The following is a 17,939-nucleotide window of genomic DNA, read 5'->3' on the forward strand; positions in this document are numbered from 1 at the left end:
TGACACTGCTAGAAATGTCAGACGAAGGATCTCGATCAATAATCGAGTGTCGCGATATTATTTCATCTTGAATGCGTTACATCGATTAAACGCGCATGCGATTAATTGTACATCGACGGCGGACACATTAAAAAAAATGTCTTTTTTTTTTCTTGTTCTCCACGTTTCCCTAATGCAGGAACGAATCCTCGTCAGTTTACACGCTGTTTGCCCGTCTTTCCCATTTATTCCCTTTCTTCTCCATTTTCTCATCTATTTCGTCCTTTCGTTTGGAAAGATATTCCTTCGTCCGCGATGGAGACTCGAAAGATGAAACGGAAACGCCGTGCACGTGTCCACTCGCGTTAACACATATGTATACGTATACATTAATCGTCGTATTTGCGCATGGTGCCTCGATTTTTGCTATGATGTACATACTGATTCGAGTGGACAAATGCACGCGAGTCCTTCACCTATTTGGATATTTCTTCCCGTTTCCTCGCATCCTTTGGCAGATAGGTCGAATCTCCGTTCAGAGACTCGGAATGGCTAATTGTACATAAATCGTTTGAACTTTGGTTTTACGTTACTCGTGTAAAAGTTGTTTGCTAATGCATATGGAAACCGCAATATTTTCGATCGCTATTTGCTCGTCTGTTATTTTTGGTCGCGAAGAGAGGATGCGAGAAAAGGATGTCTCGCACGCGGAACGAAGATGACGGGCCTGGACACCATTTTCGAAGCGGTGTAACGAAGAAGTTCAGACAGATGGGAACGCGCAGAAGAGATTTTTTCGTTTCACATATTACACTTTTTTTTCTTTTTTGCTTTTTACGACAAACGTGACTCGTTATATAATGGCACACAGCATGGCAGTTGCAACAATGTACTTCAATAAACGGTTTACTTTTTTTCTTCTTTTTCTTTTTTAAATAACTTATCTTAGCTTATTCGGTAAACTTACTCTAGCCTCGTCGTTTCCATCCTATCTCCAGGGCGATCCGTGTCGATCGAGGACTCCTGTCACGTGCTCGAGAGAAACAAACGCAGAAAGAAACGGCACTCGGAAAGGATCCCTCGATCCCTGTCGATCGTCGATTCGCTCGGTTAATTAAGCGTCGTACAGACAGACTAGGCTTAACACGACTCGTTTCGTTCGCATGCAGTGTTTTCTCCAACGCTCTCTCCCCGTTCTACAGTCTCGCAAATTTCCACGCTCCTGCTTTCTCTCGCAATCTCTCCTCACTGCACGCTCACGCGTTATTATCGTTCTCTTAGGTATGTACACACACGGTGGAAAATCGTATTGCGTGTCTGAATTAACGATCGAACTCGAACACGGCGTACGATATACTCGATTCTCTTCACCGTTTCGTTCCACCATTTCGTATTTCCCTTTTTCTCCCTCTCCTTTCTCTCCTCGTTTTCCTCTCCCGTTCTGCCTCTCGCATTCTCTCTGTCGCTGATAACAGCTGTTTTCGCTTAACGATTAAACACGTAGAAATTGGAGAATAAAAAAAGGGGGCGGGAGGAGTCAACGTCGTCGCGGCGTTGTTTCCGGTTAGATTCGCGGCCTGGATTTACGTCTCTTCGAAATTATTTCGCCGATCGAACGGTGACAGTTGACAATGTTACCGCGGTGTGACATCTCGGACGATCGACAGAATCTCTCTGGTCGCCCGACAGAATCGATTTAATTTCGCGTTAAAGATGGCCGCGATTCCAACGCGAGCCGACCGACGCCGCCACGACTTTCCTTACGCAATATTCACATAAAAACGTTTTTTTCATCGTAGATACTAAACAGTCGAGTCGAAAAATAATATCGAGACGGCCTCGTTCACGTGCTCTCACGATACTCGCTCTCCTCGCTTCGCATTTTCGCTCGTGTTCCACGGAACAGTCTCAGCTTAGGATCACTCGAGTGCGGCACGAACGAACGTAGCTGCAGGGCTGGTCACCCTGCTCGCTTTGATTCTTGTCCTTTAACAATTCCTCGCTGGGCAATCGATCGATCCTTTATTTGGTTTCAAGGAACGCTTAAACTTCTATTTCGCTGGCTTTGGAAACACAGATCGAACGCGGTGATCACGATTTGTCTAAAGATTCGTATCGCTTAACGAGTTATCGAGTTGTATCATCGAAGTTTGGCCATCTTTTGGTTCGAGTAGAGTACATCTAGGAATTAGCACGAAAGAAATTTTAATACTTGTTCCAGTGTCTCCAAATAAAGGGTCCGTTTTGTTCTCGATCCCGCTTTCAAGTCCAAAGATGGAAGAGAGGAACGAAACTTGCTCTTCCCGATCTTCGTACTTGAAGTCTATTCCGCGACGTCGGATTTTAAACAGATTTTAAACGTCGTCGAATAATGTTAATCGTATATCATCAGCAATATCTCCGACGCGTTGACCGAAAAATTTTGCCCATCGCATACGTCAGTCGTTCCTTCTATTTATTTATCTTTCGTTAAATATTCAATGTATCTTGGAGGACAGACTATTTTTAAGTAGAATATCGAAGTTGCAATATCGAAGCATTTCGTCGCGTTCGCCTGTTCACTTATTCGTCAAACAGTCTTAAAATTGAAGATAATTAATCAATTATTAAAGCGATTACATCCTACGGTTACAACCTTTTTTTTTTTTCTTTTTAGTCTCTAATAAAGACGATACGATGATAAATGTTAAAGTGATTGCTTTATTACTGATTGAAGTGATTAGTTTAATATTTCGGACAATAAAGAGTGCCAGTAAGAAGATCTTTAAGATTCGAAAACCTGCTCTCAGGCCTTCTCAATTCTCGAGCGATCGAAAGAAAGACTTTTTTTTTATTTGTTCACCAATACACACGCACACGAAACGCAGTCACTCCACGTTAACAATGTGTCAATTAACGATAATATTAATTTTTTTTCTGCTTAGCTATATATATATATATATATAATATATATAATGTAACACGATGATATAGGCTTGATATGACGGTGGCACACGTTTACTAACCTTTATTCCGTTTCCTTTCCCTTTCAATTTCTCCTATCTTATCCTCCCTGTCCCCCCTTCGACTCGATCATCCTCAAAACACAGATTCCAGCCTAAGAACGAAAACCCTCCGAAATGATTTCGAGCTATCTCTACGTAAGATGCCTCGAATAAGAATATTTTGTGCTTAGAAAATTAGGATTCGCAGGAACGAAGTAGATCAGGTAAGAAACAAGTGCCTTCGATTATCGTTACTGTCGGTTTGGTCAGCTTCGTCGCCGTTCGATTGTCTGGATCTTAGATTTTCCTGAAGAGTTCTCAAAACAATTGATCAGAAAGGGTCCTCGTTCTCGACCGCGTTTCCAATGGGGAAGAAAAAAAGGTATTAATCGATGAAAACGCGAGATATGAAATTATACGAACGATCAGGAATGAAAAGGACGATACCATCGGCGAAACCGAGCGTTTGAAGCGCACCGCGTTGGTGATTTCAATGCCCGCATAAGACACGAGCTCGGAGACTCCGTGTCCCTTATGCTACGTTTCTACTACTGGCAGCGCTCGAGTCGAAAGGGGTGAACAGTAGGATACGGCCTTCGACTGCTGCGAGTCATTGACAAAACTCAGACTCCATTTTGCTTCGATTGCACAGGGCAGAGAAGCCGTTCGATGAGGTATTGCTGCGCGTTCAATTCTCGCTTATTATGTCGTTCTCGACGCGATCGTCTGCCCTGTCTACCCTTCGATGCCCTTCGATTCCAGCGTGATCTAGCTTCTATGTCGGTAGAGTTCGCGCGAGTGTCAAGTCTTTCGAAAGGAGGGTTCTCTTGTTGAAATGGCTTATGTGAGAGATCGAATGGAAAAAAGGTGTGTCGTGTACTAGCAACGAGAAAGAGCGCTTTATCGACGAATTAAAGAGAGCATCTTTTTAAAGTATTAACGATAAAATTTTACACTTTCAACATGTCACTTAACTTCTTCGTACGGCAGACACGACGATATATACTTTTTATTTATATATAATATGTATACGGCGAGCGGACACTGGACGAAAAATGCGCCGTTCATTCTCACGTTTTTCTCTGACCCCTCGCGAAATTCTTTTCCCTCTCGAGGAAGCTCGAAACGACCAACTTCATCCATGTGATGGCTCGCAGATTTTCGTTCGATTCGCAACACGATGGCCTGGGATATTCGACCCGTACAAAGAATCGCACGTTCGCAACGAAACGTTTCGCTTCTCGTTCCTCAACCTTCTATCCGGCTGACGCGGTCCCATGGACGTGCTCTACTTCCTCTTTGCCCTGGTCGCGTGTCCCTTCGTTCCCGCGCGAAATCCCGGCCCGGCGTACGGTAATCATGCATCTGACACTAGCGTCCGGTAGGTTAGACTGCGTTAAATGCTCGACAAATTCGTTTAGCGAGATATAACTATGTATACACGTAATACAGGTAACTCTAGACTAGCTGTATGCTTGGGAATGGGTACAGAACCAGCGGGGACCACAGGTGGACGCGCTTCATTGTCACCTCTAGCAGGGCTATCGAAGAAACATCGACACACGATTATGTACAAACGATTCGTTTCTAGTTTCTCTGTTCGTTTTAGTGCCTCGGGTTTTCACCTGTTCCGTTAGCTCTCCTGTTCCCTGCTGTCCCAGATAAGTCGTCTAAAATTTCTGTGTTCACTGCACGCTGAGAAAAATACTCGTTCTCTCTCTCTCTCTCTCTCTCTCTCTCTCTCTCTCTCTCTCTCTCTCTCTCTCTCTCGCATTCTCTCTATCGTTCTCTCTCACTCTTGTTCGCATTCATTCACTCTCTCTCGCTCTCTCTCTCTCTCTCTCGCTCTCTTTCTCTCTCTGCCTCGAGAACGGATCCTGCGAAAGCGTGACGATTATCATAACGCGTTACGAACAATGAGGACGTCGTTCGCTCGCGCCCAAGTTTCTCAGTCCATCGTTCTCTCGTCGAACGTAAGTAGCTTATGATAATCATCGGTGACCATCGAGTTGACCATTCGAATTCACGAAGGACCCCTGTGTGGCTCGACATCGTTCCGGAAACGATGACTATCACCGGTGCCCCCATAGACACGTGTCATCGACGTTTCTCGCTACATGAAGGGGCTCCCGGTCAAAATCGTCTCCTCCCTTCGTCTAGTACAATCGTTGTGGCCCTACATGTCCTGGATGCGTTTTTCTCGACGACGCACGAAGAAAACGCTCGATAATTTCGTACGAATTGTATATTTGGTTCGATCTTCGTGACTATGATCAAGGATTACTTTGGAACTAGTAGTAGTACAGAGTAATGAATGGTAATAGTGGTTCGTTTCAACAACTTCTCGATGGAAGATCGAGTATCGAAGTAAAATCCACGCGTTCCGTTCAATCAACCCATCGTTAGGCTTTCTATCTGAAGCTCGATTAGATATCGGTGCAACTTGTTCATATATAGACTACCTCCAACGGAAAGTTAGTACGAAAGAAGAGAGTCTCGCTTCTAGTCGGTACTTCTTCCAGCGCGATTAAGGAGAAAGGAAACTCGATTAGGTGAGGGTTAAAAATTCTACGATATCCTAGAATGATCGATAAACCTTGGAGAGTTGCAACAATATCCAACGGACGTAGAAGAAACGGTGTAAAAAAGGAACGTAATACAAACTGGAGGAAGCCAGATTTTCTAAAACGAATCGTAACCATACATCACACGGAATTACCATAAACGCTCTAAGTCTCATCTATAGATATACATACGTATCTATGCGTGACTATTTACACGTGTAAAGATCTCGTAACAATATTCAATAAATATCGTTCTGTCGACCGACGAACGAAGGCTCTCCAACAATTTCCATAAATATCTGCATGGCTGTCAACATAAAATAGACACGTACCAAGTGAATGGGGCTGAGAAACTATATGGAAGTCGTTCATGCGTTAACAGTTCTCTAGACGATTCACAATAAAATCGTAGCTCGGTTAACATACCAATGTCGCATTTATAATATTATTCTACAACTGTATACATACGTTCGTAGCGTAGTTCACGAGTAATATGTACATCACACTCTCTGTAACGATGTCGTAAATTATCTATCACACGATACACACGCAGTCGAGTCGATGAAAGTTATCTTTTGATTCTACGAATCTAGAAGAAAATCTCTCGTCCAGCTCGTGCCTGATTTCCCACCAACAACATTCTCTACGGAACCAAGCAACGATTCGCGTTGAAGATTCGGAACAATAAGATCGACGAATCCTCCGATGGGAGAGAAAGGTGCGTTTTTTTCGTGCGTCCGAACTTTCATATTTCATTTTGTCCCTGCATCGCAAGATCATCGAGCATGCACGAAACGTTCGTTTATTGTCATCTTGAAAGCTAATCAGCACCACGACTCGAGTTTTACCTTCCACTCGTTCTCGTGCATTCCTTTAAACACCGAAACAAACATTCGCGTCCGCCATTTTCTATCGATACGGCGGTTCACAGGATATCCCTCGTACTTAACGATCTAACTACATCTTCTGCTCTGTCCTCTTTCCTCGTTTTCCTTTTTCCTTCCTTTGCTCGTTTATTTGTCTCTTTACTCTCGGTCCCGTTCGATTAGAGTTCTAGCGCTCGTTTAACAACGACGATCTTTGGACCCGTGACAAGAAATCCAAAAAAAGGAAAGCAGTAAAACCGATCGTATATACTCGTCCTCTCCTTCGGTTGGCTGTTCTCCTTTTCCGCGGACGATGGGGAAAGATGAATGATGGAAGGGAGTACCGTGTTCTCGGAACTGATCGACAGGCAACTTGCTGTGTTTCTACGATTGTTCGCTTCGTTATTCATGGACAAGGACACGATCGAACGTTTCCCGAGTGAAAACGCGTCGATTTGCTCGCAAGCGATTCCGTTTTTCCTTATACTCTGTCTTTTTTCTCTTTGCTATTCGAATTACGGTCGCTTGTCCAAAGGACGAAGAACGAACTGCTACCCTTACGTCGTGTTCACCCTCTCTAATAACTCTTTGAACCTTCATAGTGCAACAATGGTAAAAATCGAGCGAACCTCGAACGAAACTCGACGTCGTAACTACGAAAGACAGTCAACCAATAGAAAAACGTGTATACTTTGCACGAGAAACAGAGCATCCCCGGATGATTCTCAGACATGCAATCAACTCGTCTACTGAAAAAACTACCTAAATTCTATCGTAACAAGTGTAAACGATCCTCCATTGACGCCCTGTTTCCATCGTCGTTTATCATCGAGCTGTTGCTTGAAAAGACCGTCGAGCTTCGCGAAGCGTAATCGTGTTTGCGTATCGAGCACGCATCGTTCGCAACAACGAAACGATCGAGAAATGACGAACACGCGCGTTCTTCTCGACAACGCTCTGCGATCGATCGATCGATCGAGTCGTTCTGTCGATCGATCATCCAGTATATCCCGAAAAATCCAGACGAAAGCGTAGCCAGGTTTATGATTTCGTTAAACGAAGCTACCAGTTTCCCACTGAACGATCCTTCCTGGCTGATTCCTTGAAATCGTAGCAAGGGCGACGTGGATGATGGTACTGTGGATGAAAGATGATGGATGACGATAATGATGATTATGATGATCGTGATGACTATAAATGGTGGATGATGAACGACACGGGGATGCTGTCTGTTGTATTGTCGCTGTCGATGTCGATGAGGTATCTTGGTTGCCTGTTTGCCGGTTTTGCTTTCTCTCTAAGGCTCTAGAAATGCTCTAGATTGCTTCTACGGTTGCGTGTGTGTGCACGTGACAACATCGAAGAAACGAAGAGGATCGATAGCTTTTTTTTTTTTTTCGCTTTCTACATTCGTTACGACTGTGTACGTGGCCTGGTCTACTTATCTGCTATCCTGTTGCTGGCTTTTGCTCGCCTGCTCTCGCTTGCTTCTCGATTCCAACTCCTTCGACGTCTTCTTTCTGTGGGGAAACAACGCGACAACTTCGTGGAGTACCCTTCTACAGTGTTTGAGTTTCGTTTACACGATTAACCTTTCAAATTCGGTTCTAACTACGCCAATTTAAGCACAATGTCTCGTTTTCGCTTCTATCGGCTGTTATGTCAAACGACCGACTTGTGCTATCGAGTATCTTCAACTATGCGAACGAAATCCGCGGTTAGGAAAAGCGCTGCGTTTATTATATTCGTTGTATTTTCATGGGAAAAAAGATGTCGAGAGTGAAAAGACGCGGCGTTTTCCCTTGGAACCGCAGAAATAACCATCAAGGAACTCACGAGTCAGCACAGCTCTCGCCATTCGTCGTAGCCGGTCTAGGGGAATTCGAATCGCTGCAACGATCGTTTGCTGTTTCTTCGTCGTCGTCGTCGGATGTTTCCAAGACCTTGGTGAGTAGTTGAGGTGTTCCTTCTGCGTCAGTCGGACTGGATTCCACCGATAACTCGATGCTCTTTTCGTCCTACGACACAATTATCTCACCTTGGAGATCGTCTTCGTTCCAAGTACACATCGAGAACTAGAAATTACCTCTTTCTTCAGCTTCTCCAGTAGCCTCTTCCTATCAGCTTTCAGCTGATCCGCATGCTCGGACTGGGCGGCAGTTTTTATCCCGGAAAGTTCTAGCAGGGCTAGGTGTGCGTCTTTCTCGGAAACCGCGGCTTTCAGAGCTTCTCGTCTGTCGACAGCACGATTTTACAAAGAATCCTGCGAAGAAAGTACATCGATACGATTGTTCGGAATCGCTTACTTCACTTGACGGAGATCTTCCAGTTGCAAGATCCTCTCTTCGGTCAGACGTTTCAGCTTCTTCTCGTACTTTTGCAATTTCGAAAGGAGAGGTTGACAGGTGATACACTTTAACGCTGAGGCGGATTGCATCGAGGTTATTCTCTGTTCCAGCTTGTTTATCTGGAAGAATAATGCGAAATAAGGACTACTTACTAGAATTGAAAATTGGAACCTAGTATAGTATATTAAAACTTTTATTTATAGTATATTTATTTTTCATAGCGTACTTACTATTTTACTATTTTACTATTTTATTATTTACAGTACAATATATAGTATTATAGTAAAACATACTATATACAGTATTTTACTATTTATAATATATTAAAAGCTTTTAAATTATCAGATAAGTGTCTCTAAAAAGACTTCGTTACCCTTTGAAGAGCTTCCTTCCTCATCTTCTCCTCGTTCTTGCACTTCCGTTCGCTCTCGCTGATGATGACGACGCTTTCGCGAAGAGCTTCGTTGAGCTCCTCGATCTTGTTCCTCTTCTCCGTCAGATCTTTGGATAACTGTCGTTCCTTGTCTTCCTTCTCCTTGATCACGTTCACCAGTTCCTCGATTTGCTCGAGATCGATTCTCTCGCTGAAAGCTCTTTCCAAGGAATCTACCTCGTCCTCGAGTTGCTGAATCCTCTCGTCTCTCACCCTGATCTCTTCCTTCAGAACCCCGATGTCATCGTACTCGCTGAGTTCCTTTTTCAGAGTAACCACTTCCTTTCTGAGCTTCGATATTTCCTCCTTGCTCTCGACGATCTGTTGCTCGTACTCTTGGATCTTGTTGTCCTTCTCGGATATCGCGTGCTCCATCTTTTTCATCTTTTGTTCCTTCTCGCGTAGCTCCAAGTGTGCATCAATCGCTTGGCTGCAAGGAAAATCGTCAGGGTTCATGGTCGTGCCTTTCTCTTGGCCACTCTTCTGCTCATCCTTTCCTGCAAACGAGATATTGGTTAAAATCGGTAAAAATAATTAAATCGGATTCGAGGGTGCTCGGAGATGACAGAGAACCGGGTATCGGGAAGCTGAGAATAATAGTAGGTTTCCAAAACAATCTTACCTCGATGGCTTTCTTCGACTCTCAACAGTTCCTTTTCCAAATACCCAACTCGACTTTGCAACTGTTCGATCCTGCATTCCCGATCTTGCAACTTCCTCTTCAGCACATCCACGTTATGCTCTTTCACGTACTCTTCCAGCTGCGTGACCATCTCCTCCAGCACGATGACCCTCTCCTGATCGATCCTGGATTCCCTGTTCTCACCGTTCTTCTGAATCCATCTCTCTAGCTCCTGAATCCGTCTATTTCCAACAGTAACTTGGCAACGAAGATCGTGCAGCTCCTTCACGTCCGGATTCTGCTTGAGAAAGTCCTCGAACTCGGCCACGGTGTCCTCCAGTTCCTCTATTCTTCTGCTTTTTCTCTCGATCACTATCTCCAGGTCTCGCACGCTCTCGGTGTCCGCGTGTTCCTTGAGGAAATTCTCCAAGGACTCCATTTCTTGCTCCAACTCGACGATCCGCCGATTCTTCAATTCGATCTCTAACTTCCAGGTCTCATCGTTATCTTGTACTCTAGTTTCGTTGTCTTTGCATCTCTTCGACTCCTTCGTTAAACCCTTCAGGGACTCTATCTCGTCCTCCAGCTGCGATATGCGTTCGTTCTTCACCTCCATCTCCTTCCTCCAGGATTCCTTCTCTTCTTTCAGCTCGTCCATCAGTTTCAGGCTCTGGGTGCATTCGTTGTCGCTGTTATTCGCGCTTCTACAGGCTACCAATTGATCCTCCAGCTCAGCGATTCTTCTGTTCTTCAGCTCCAGCTCTTTCTTCCAGCCTTCGTTATCCTCGAGACTGAGGTTCTTGGCGTCTTTCATCTTCTTGGTGCAAGTCGGCTGCTCCCTCAGCAGCTTCTCCAGCGAGGTTGCCTTTAGTTCCAATTGGGATATCAGCTTGTCTTTCGCTTCCAGCTCGATTCTCCTGGTCTCCTCGTGACCCTTGGACCTCTGGAGGACGGTTCCGGAGGTTTCTGGCTGTTGTGTGCGTGCATCGGTGCGCGTGGACGTCGCGACGGGCGTTGTGGTGAGTGTGCGAAGGCAACAGGTGTGAACGTAAAGAAAAATTGAACGAAAAAAGAAGATGGACAGGCGTTAGGGGTAAGAACACGATGATTTTGGCCCGTGTGCATCGAATGGTTTCGTGCTGAACGACGTAAGGGTGCGTTTCCGAATGGCTGCGAACGTGCCACGTGATTTCCGGATCTTGTGGTCTCCCTTGTTCCTTCTCTCCCCTCTAGGTATGTCTTTTCTCTCTGTTCTATCTTGTCGCTTTCGTCGAAGCCATCGTCTCTATGGCATGACGTCGTGGAAAGTCAGCCTCTGGAAGATCTCTCCACTGTTTCCTGTTTCCTCTGCTCGCCGTTCTCTGCCTCGGCCTTACACCATTCACGTGCTTTCTTTATGTATATATTTATATTTATATATCTACATACGTATATCTCTGTCGTGTACGTGTATATACACATGTACAGCACATGCGTTTGTCCATTCTCCTGCGTAATATGTATATACATATATTCATGTTACATATATATGTACATACACCATCGCATCGTTAATAATTAATTAACATTATCGTTGCCGTTGTCCTTTCTCTCACTCTCTCTCTCATCACCTTTACATTAATATTTATATTTATATATATATATCTATATTTATATATATATTTATATATATCAATAATTATTGTTATTATCGTCAATATCTTCCCGCTATCAATTATTAAATATGTTAACAATGGTCGCAGCGTTACGTAAAATAATTATATATCTTGACAAGTGTGTCGTCAATGGCGAATCAGTACGATCTCCTTTCGTTCGATTAGTTTCGTATAATAAGTTCGTGTACTTGTAAAGTTCGCTTAATATGCAAATTGTACTAAAAAGAACGGAGAAGGCGTCCCCAACGAAAATCGACCTTAGAACAAGCTTTTTAGGAATCCGGTGGGACCCGCCTGTTTTTTTTTTTTTTTTCGTTTTTTTTTTTTTGTTTTTTAATATTCGTCGTGTCACGGTTTTCGTGTTCCACGTCGAAAAGGTTTAATTCCGTTTTAATTCGTCATTCGGAAACGCACGTTCGTTCCGCACGGGAACAGAAATCGAAGTGCACACACGGGCCGCCATATTTGAATGTAGTGGACGAACAAATACAGACAAAAAGCAAACACGACGATCAAGCAAGCAAACACACAGGTCGTACGTGTACGTGTCGTGTCCAGGGTCAGCGTGAAAATTTAAAAAGACAGCTGGTTAGTCGTGTTACTAATTTTCAATTACGATTCGAACTGCGCAAAGGAACTGCAATAGCATCCACTCTATAATACTGATCCCTTTGCGCGGTTGAAAACCACCTCCAGGATATCCAGTAGTTCTAATTCCCTTCTACATTTTAGACTGACATATTTGCATCGTTTTCCGAAAGGAATAGAAATAAAACCGCGACTGGATTTTTCAATTCGTTCCTGATTAAACGGGTTAAGAATACGAAATGGACGAGAAATCAAAGCTGCATACTGACCTCTTGTTGCTGTGCAGTTGCGGCTTGTTTCAACTTGGCTTGTGCGGCTTTGAGTTCACTGTGAAAAGAATCGCACGATTAGCGAAAGAGATCTCGCGAGGATTTGCATTCCTATCCGTGATACTGACTCTTGAAGTTCTCTGATTTTCCTCTCCTTGGTATTCTGCTCTTCCTGAGTCATCTGCATCAGCTTCAGTAACCTTTCGGTCTCGGCAGAGCTTCTGGTCGACTCCTCTTTCGCTTTCTCCAGCTCTTTCTCGGCAGCTTCGAGAGTCTTCTGCATTTCCGTCAACCTCTTGTCCGCCGACCCACCGCTCTAAATAACAAAAATCGCGATTAGAAATTACGAGATACCCATTAACTGCTTAAATTCGGACCACAATTTCGGACCAAGAGAATATTGGTCCCAAGAACTATCGAAAATAGTTAGTAGAAGGAGAAAGTTTGCAAATGACAGCGCTCTTTTCCCTTTTCAAATATCTGGGTCCAAACTCTCTAGACAGGGGTCCAAATAGACGCAGAATCGTCACGTGCATGCTCGCAAGATGGCCAATTATTAGAACGTCAAATGCATCAAGTTACCCTTTGTAATTGCTGCTCCAACTGATCCATCTTCGCTTTTCGTTTCTTGAGGTCCTGGTCGAGACTTTGGAGCGTCCTCTCCTTCTCTTCTGCCGTTCTAGCTTTCTGTTCGACGGCCTTCGCTCGTTCTTCCATCTGCCTTCTCTGTTCCTCCAGTTGGTGTCTCTGTTCCTCCAATTGTCTTCTCTCTTGTGTAGTGTCGATACCAGCTTTCGCGGCGCCAGCTTGGAGTTTCTTGTTCGCCTCGTGCAAGTCCACCTGCGTCGAAAGGGACCATGTCAGATGCTATACCTCCACGTCTGCGACAGGCTACAGCTAGGCAAATGAAAGCCGCTTCGCTTCGAGCCGCGACCATCGCGCTTCTCTTCCATTCCTCTATCGATCTATCCATTATCCATCTTTCAGTCGCGAAAGGGGTTCAAGCTGGCGAACTCGCTTCGAGGTGGAAGCCTGATGGTCACGGCGCTCGTAAATGAGAGATGCATGGAAACGCAATTAAAAAACAAGTCAGACGCGCAGATGAGAAGAAATTCGCAGTCCCTGGTAAATCTAGTGACGTTCATAGCGAAGTATAATATGTACAGAATACATATAAAAAACGTGTATGCGTGGAGATAAAAAATGTCTCGAGGTGAGCGCGTGCGGAACGCATTCCGTGCACGGATCGTGCGATTGGTTGCCCATACTGGGATCAATCGTGAGCGCAGACCAGGCGTATGGCGGCACGCGGTCGTCGGCCGCGCGTTTCGTACGAGGTGACCATTTTCTATCTCTGGCATTTCGAGTACAGTGGCATGCTCCCAAAACGAAACGGAAAAAAATGTAGAGTGATACTCGTAATAAAGGTTGCTCGTCGTTGCGATGTCGAACGCGCAACAAAATTGCAGCAGTAACAATAACCCAGTCGAACGAGCCGACGATGGAGACGATCGTCGCGACATCTCCGCCATTTTTCACTTTACGCTCGCAGCAGCGTAGGTCTCGCGTCGCTTCGATCGTCTCGACGCCGATGCTGGTGATAACAACGATAAACATAAGGATAAAAAACGGCATAACCATCGAACATAGTCGTGAAACGAAAAGAAAGAGCAATGAGCGCGTATGGCTGTGCTTGAGAGTATAATCGCATATGAGCTCGTGGGGAACGATTTCGTGGAGAAATAGAGGTGTTCGTAGGTGGTGTTGGGTTGAAAAAAATTCAAGGAGGATGATAATGGTGAAGGCGATGTTGCGCTTCGCTGTGAAGTGTGACGGACGCCCCGAGATATACATGTACGCAACATAAGATGAGAAAGATTGTGCGGGTGCATCGTTTGTTACTTTTTTTTTTTTCCGATCTCGCTCTGTATACGTATATATATATATATATTATATATATGTATATCTATGTACACGATATCGTTCGATCGTTATCGTTCTGTTTTACATATGCATGATATCCGATATGATTCGATTATTATTATTATATATATTTTTTTTTGTCTGTTATATTTGCGGCGTGTATATATGAGCTGTGGGCGAGTTTCTGCTTCGTCGGCGACGAAGGCAGAGGCTGCGGTTGAAATGAGAAGACATAGAGAGACGAGGAGGCGCGATGATGTGTCGGCAGCCAGTCGACAACGATCAGCCAACGGTATATATATATGTGTATATATATATATATATAATTGGAAAATATATATATATATAGGCAGAGACATAGTGCAGGCATATTATGGTGCGGATGTAGGCTGTAGTAGTGTAGGTTAGCGCGAGCGAGTGCAGGTCGTGCTTGCTGCTAACCTGACTTTTCTCCAGTTCCTGGCACAGCATTTCGAGCTGCGCCTGGAACCGCTCGCGCTCCACGCCCGCCTGCTTAATGTCCTCTCGCGCGCGTTCGAGCTCCTTTCTCAACTTGGCCACCTCCTGGCCGTTTTGCTGCGGATGCTGTAGTTGCTGCTGCTGCTGTTGCTGTAGCTGCTGTTGTTGCTGCTGCATCGTCACCTGCATCTGCTGGATCTGCTGTTGCTGGGCGTGTAGCTGCCTCTCGGTGTTCTGGATACGCTTTTGTAGCTCGGCAGCCTGCTTCTCGGCCGCGTCCGCCCGCTGTTTCTCCGTCTCGCAAAGCTTCCTCCATTGCTCGAGCTGAGCTTCGTTCATGCCACCGGCAGCAGCCGCGCTCGTGTCCCTCGAGGCGATCTGCTTTTGAAGGTCCTGCACCCGTTTCTCGGCCTGCTCGGCCCTCTGTCGATCCTTCGCCTGGGCCTGCGTCAGGTTCTGCACCTGCTGGTTCAACCGATGCACCTCTCGCATCTGCGCCTCGAGGGCCTCCTTCGCCGCTCTGTCCGGCGTCTGCGCGTGCACCCTTTGCTGTTGCATCTGTTGCAGCCGACGAACCTCCTCGCGTTGACGCTCGAGTTCCGCCTCGTTCGTGTTCAGGTCGTGCCGGAAGTTGACCAGCATCTCCTGCGACTTCTCCAGTTGTATCACCAGCTGATCCCGTTCCACTTGCAACTGCTTCGCCTCCGCCTCGAGCTTCTCCTTCACCTTCTCGATCTTTTCCGAGTGCTTCTCCCGATTCTCCAGGATCGCGACCATCTTGTCGCGTTCCCGTTGCGCCAGCTGCAGCTCGTGCTGCAGATGAGCCAGCTCCTCGCTGCCGGCTATCTGTTGCTGCTGCTGTTGCTGCTGCTGCTGCTGCTGCTGTATCCGCCTGAGCTCTTGCTTCAGTGCCTCCCGTTCGTCCCTGAGCAGTTGTATCTCCGCGGCCAGACGTTCGAGCTCCTTCTTGTTCGTTTCGGTCGCCTCCTGATACTTGGCCGTCTGCATGTGCGCCTTCTCCAGCTCCTTGGCCAGCCTGCCCGCCTCGAGCTCCACCTGATCGCGCGCGACGATCGCCTTGTCGAGGCTGGCGCGCAGCCGTTCGACCTCGATGCTCGCGCTCTCCGATCTGGTCTTACCCTCCGTTTGCATCAGCCTCTCGAGCCGAACTATCTCCACGCGGAGCTTCTCGTTGTCCGCCTCCAGGGCGTCCGCTCTCGCCTTCACCTTGTCGTGACGATCGCGTATCTTCTCGGTTTCGATTCTAGCGCGTTCGACCTCGCCGCGATTCCGCTCCTGCGCCGCAGTCGCCTTGCTGGTCTCCTCGAACGCCCGCTCGAGCTGAAGCTGCGTCTCGTGCAGCTTCGCCTCGAGCTCGGCGTTGCCCGATTGCGTCCTCTTCAACTCCGATTCACGGCTCTCTAGACGTTCGCGCAGCTTCTCCACCTCCTGTTGTAGCCTACTACCCTCGCTCTGCCATTTCTCTTGCTCGTACTGGTATTTACCTCGCACGCCCTCCGCACGTTCCAGATCGGCGCGCAGCCTCGAGGCGTCCTGCTCGGCCTTCCTCGCGCGTTCGAGCTCCGCCAGCGCCTTCTCCAGCCGATCGCGGAGCCGCTCCACCTCCAGCTTCGCCCACTCGTGCTCCTCCTTCTGCCGTTCTTGGCTTTCCTGATACTTGCCGAACCTGGTCGCGTACCTCTCGCACTCTTCGCGCGCGCCCTCAGCCTCCACTCGCAGCCGTTCCGTCTCCGCTTGCGACTTCCTCACTTCGGCTTGCTGCCTGTCGTGCTTCTCGTACATCTTCTCCATCTCCAGCTGCATTCGGTCCAGCTCGTCCTGCGTCTTCTCCGTCGCTACTTGCGCCTTGCTCAGCTGCGAGTGAGCGCCCTCCAGCTCGAAGCTGATCCTCTCGTTGTCCGCTACCAGCTTCTCCCTCTCGTTCTGTAACCTGCGTAGCTCGATCTGCGATTTCTCGTAACGTTCTCGTACCATCTCCAGGTCCACCGTTAACCTGTCCAGATCTTCCTTCGACTTCTCCTTGTGCTCTTTCGTGCGACCTAACTGCAGAGCCGCTCGGTCGTACATCTCCTGCACGCGAGCCAGCTCCTCCTGCGCTTTCCTCGCCTCCTCGCGGCTCTTTGTCGCCAGCATCTGTTGCTTCTCTGCCTCGAGCTCCAGCCGGTCCTTGTCCGTCTCCATCACCTCGATGCGATTCTGCAGCCGGTACACCTCGTTCTGGGCTCTGTCGAACAGATCATTCAACGTCAATCGTCTATTTCGATACTCACGCGGACTATTGATCGCCATGTCTTACCTGTCGTACTTCTCCAGCATCTTCTCGCACTCCTTGCTAACGTTCTCCCGTTCCTCGTGAGCCTTGTTCATCGAGTACTGGGACTTTTCCAACTTCTCCTTCAGGATTTTGATTTCGCTCACGGCGTTGTCTCGCTCGAGCTGCGTATCGATCGTGCGTTATTTCCTTGCTGCTTGCCGAATCTCGCGTCTACCAGCAGTGACAGGCTACTTACGGTTATCTTCTGGTGGGACATGTGAACCTTCTCCAATCTCTCTTTCACCAGGTCCATCTCCGATAATACGTTCTCCTTGTCTCGTTGTATCTTCGCTATTTGATTCTGCTGGAACTCTATCCTCTTGTGCAATTTATCCGTCTCTTCCTGGAAGCTGTCCCTCTCCTTCTGCAATCGCTGCATTATAATCTGCCGGACGTGAAAGTAGTCGGTGACAAAGACGCGGGAACCGCTATTCTTTTCGTCACGGTTTCGATTCGTCGAGCGTCACTCGACGACACGCTTCCGTCCACACCTTCGCTTACCTGAGCCTTCTCGTACTTATCCTGCAGCCGGTCCACCTCCAACTGAATCGTTTCCCGTTCTTTCTGCATCCTCGTCGATTGGCCCAGCGCTTTGTCCAGTTGGCTTTGCAAGTTCTCGAAGTCGTAGTTCTGCTTTTCCCTTTCCATTTGCATCTAGGCGAATTTCAGAATCGTTCGAATCATCGCGTAACTCTTTCAATGTGTTCCCTAGTTTTACTTTGACACGGTTTAGAGATTCGAGTAACTAGTAACTAGTTCGCGATAGCTTTCCAAGTATCGAGAGACGTTACGAGGAAAGTAATAAATTCTCGTTCACTCACCCTGCGAATTTCCGTTTGTGTCTTGTCCAGTTTCTCCTGAAGCTTGTCCACTTCGCTCTGCGTCTTGTCCAGTAGATTTTGCAATTTGTTCTG

The 17,939-nt window shown here is 46.7% G+C and overlaps 1 protein-coding gene across 1 annotated transcript in view; it reads right to left on the reverse strand.

Moving 5' to 3' along the window:
- Window positions 1-7,087: 7,087 nt before the first annotated feature.
- The window catches only part of brp (ELKS/RAB6-interacting/CAST family member bruchpilot), a 64,005-nt gene continuing 53,153 nt past the window's right edge, over window positions 7,088-17,939 (reverse strand). Inside the window, exons 10-23 of the mRNA XM_017906335.1 lie at window positions 17,847-17,935; window positions 17,527-17,679; window positions 17,222-17,410; window positions 17,008-17,147; window positions 14,673-16,935; window positions 12,891-13,148; window positions 12,437-12,624; window positions 12,309-12,366; window positions 9,797-10,766; window positions 9,115-9,671; window positions 8,700-8,860; window positions 8,480-8,627; window positions 8,230-8,411; window positions 7,088-7,913 (exon numbers count right to left, since the gene is read on the reverse strand). Of these exons, the coding sequence (XP_017761824.1) occupies window positions 7,835-7,913; window positions 8,230-8,411; window positions 8,480-8,627; window positions 8,700-8,860; window positions 9,115-9,671; window positions 9,797-10,766; window positions 12,309-12,366; window positions 12,437-12,624; window positions 12,891-13,148; window positions 14,673-16,935; window positions 17,008-17,147; window positions 17,222-17,410; window positions 17,527-17,679; window positions 17,847-17,935 (5,435 nt within the window). The 3' untranslated portion in view covers window positions 7,088-7,834. The remainder of the gene's footprint in view (window positions 7,914-8,229; window positions 8,412-8,479; window positions 8,628-8,699; window positions 8,861-9,114; window positions 9,672-9,796; window positions 10,767-12,308; window positions 12,367-12,436; window positions 12,625-12,890; window positions 13,149-14,672; window positions 16,936-17,007; window positions 17,148-17,221; window positions 17,411-17,526; window positions 17,680-17,846; window positions 17,936-17,939) is intronic.

The sequence above is a fragment of the Eufriesea mexicana genome, unplaced genomic scaffold (assembly GCF_001483705.2).
Source record: "Eufriesea mexicana isolate 0111107269 unplaced genomic scaffold, ASM148370v2 scaffold5272, whole genome shotgun sequence".
Lineage (NCBI taxonomy): Eukaryota > Metazoa > Arthropoda > Insecta > Hymenoptera > Apidae > Eufriesea > Eufriesea mexicana.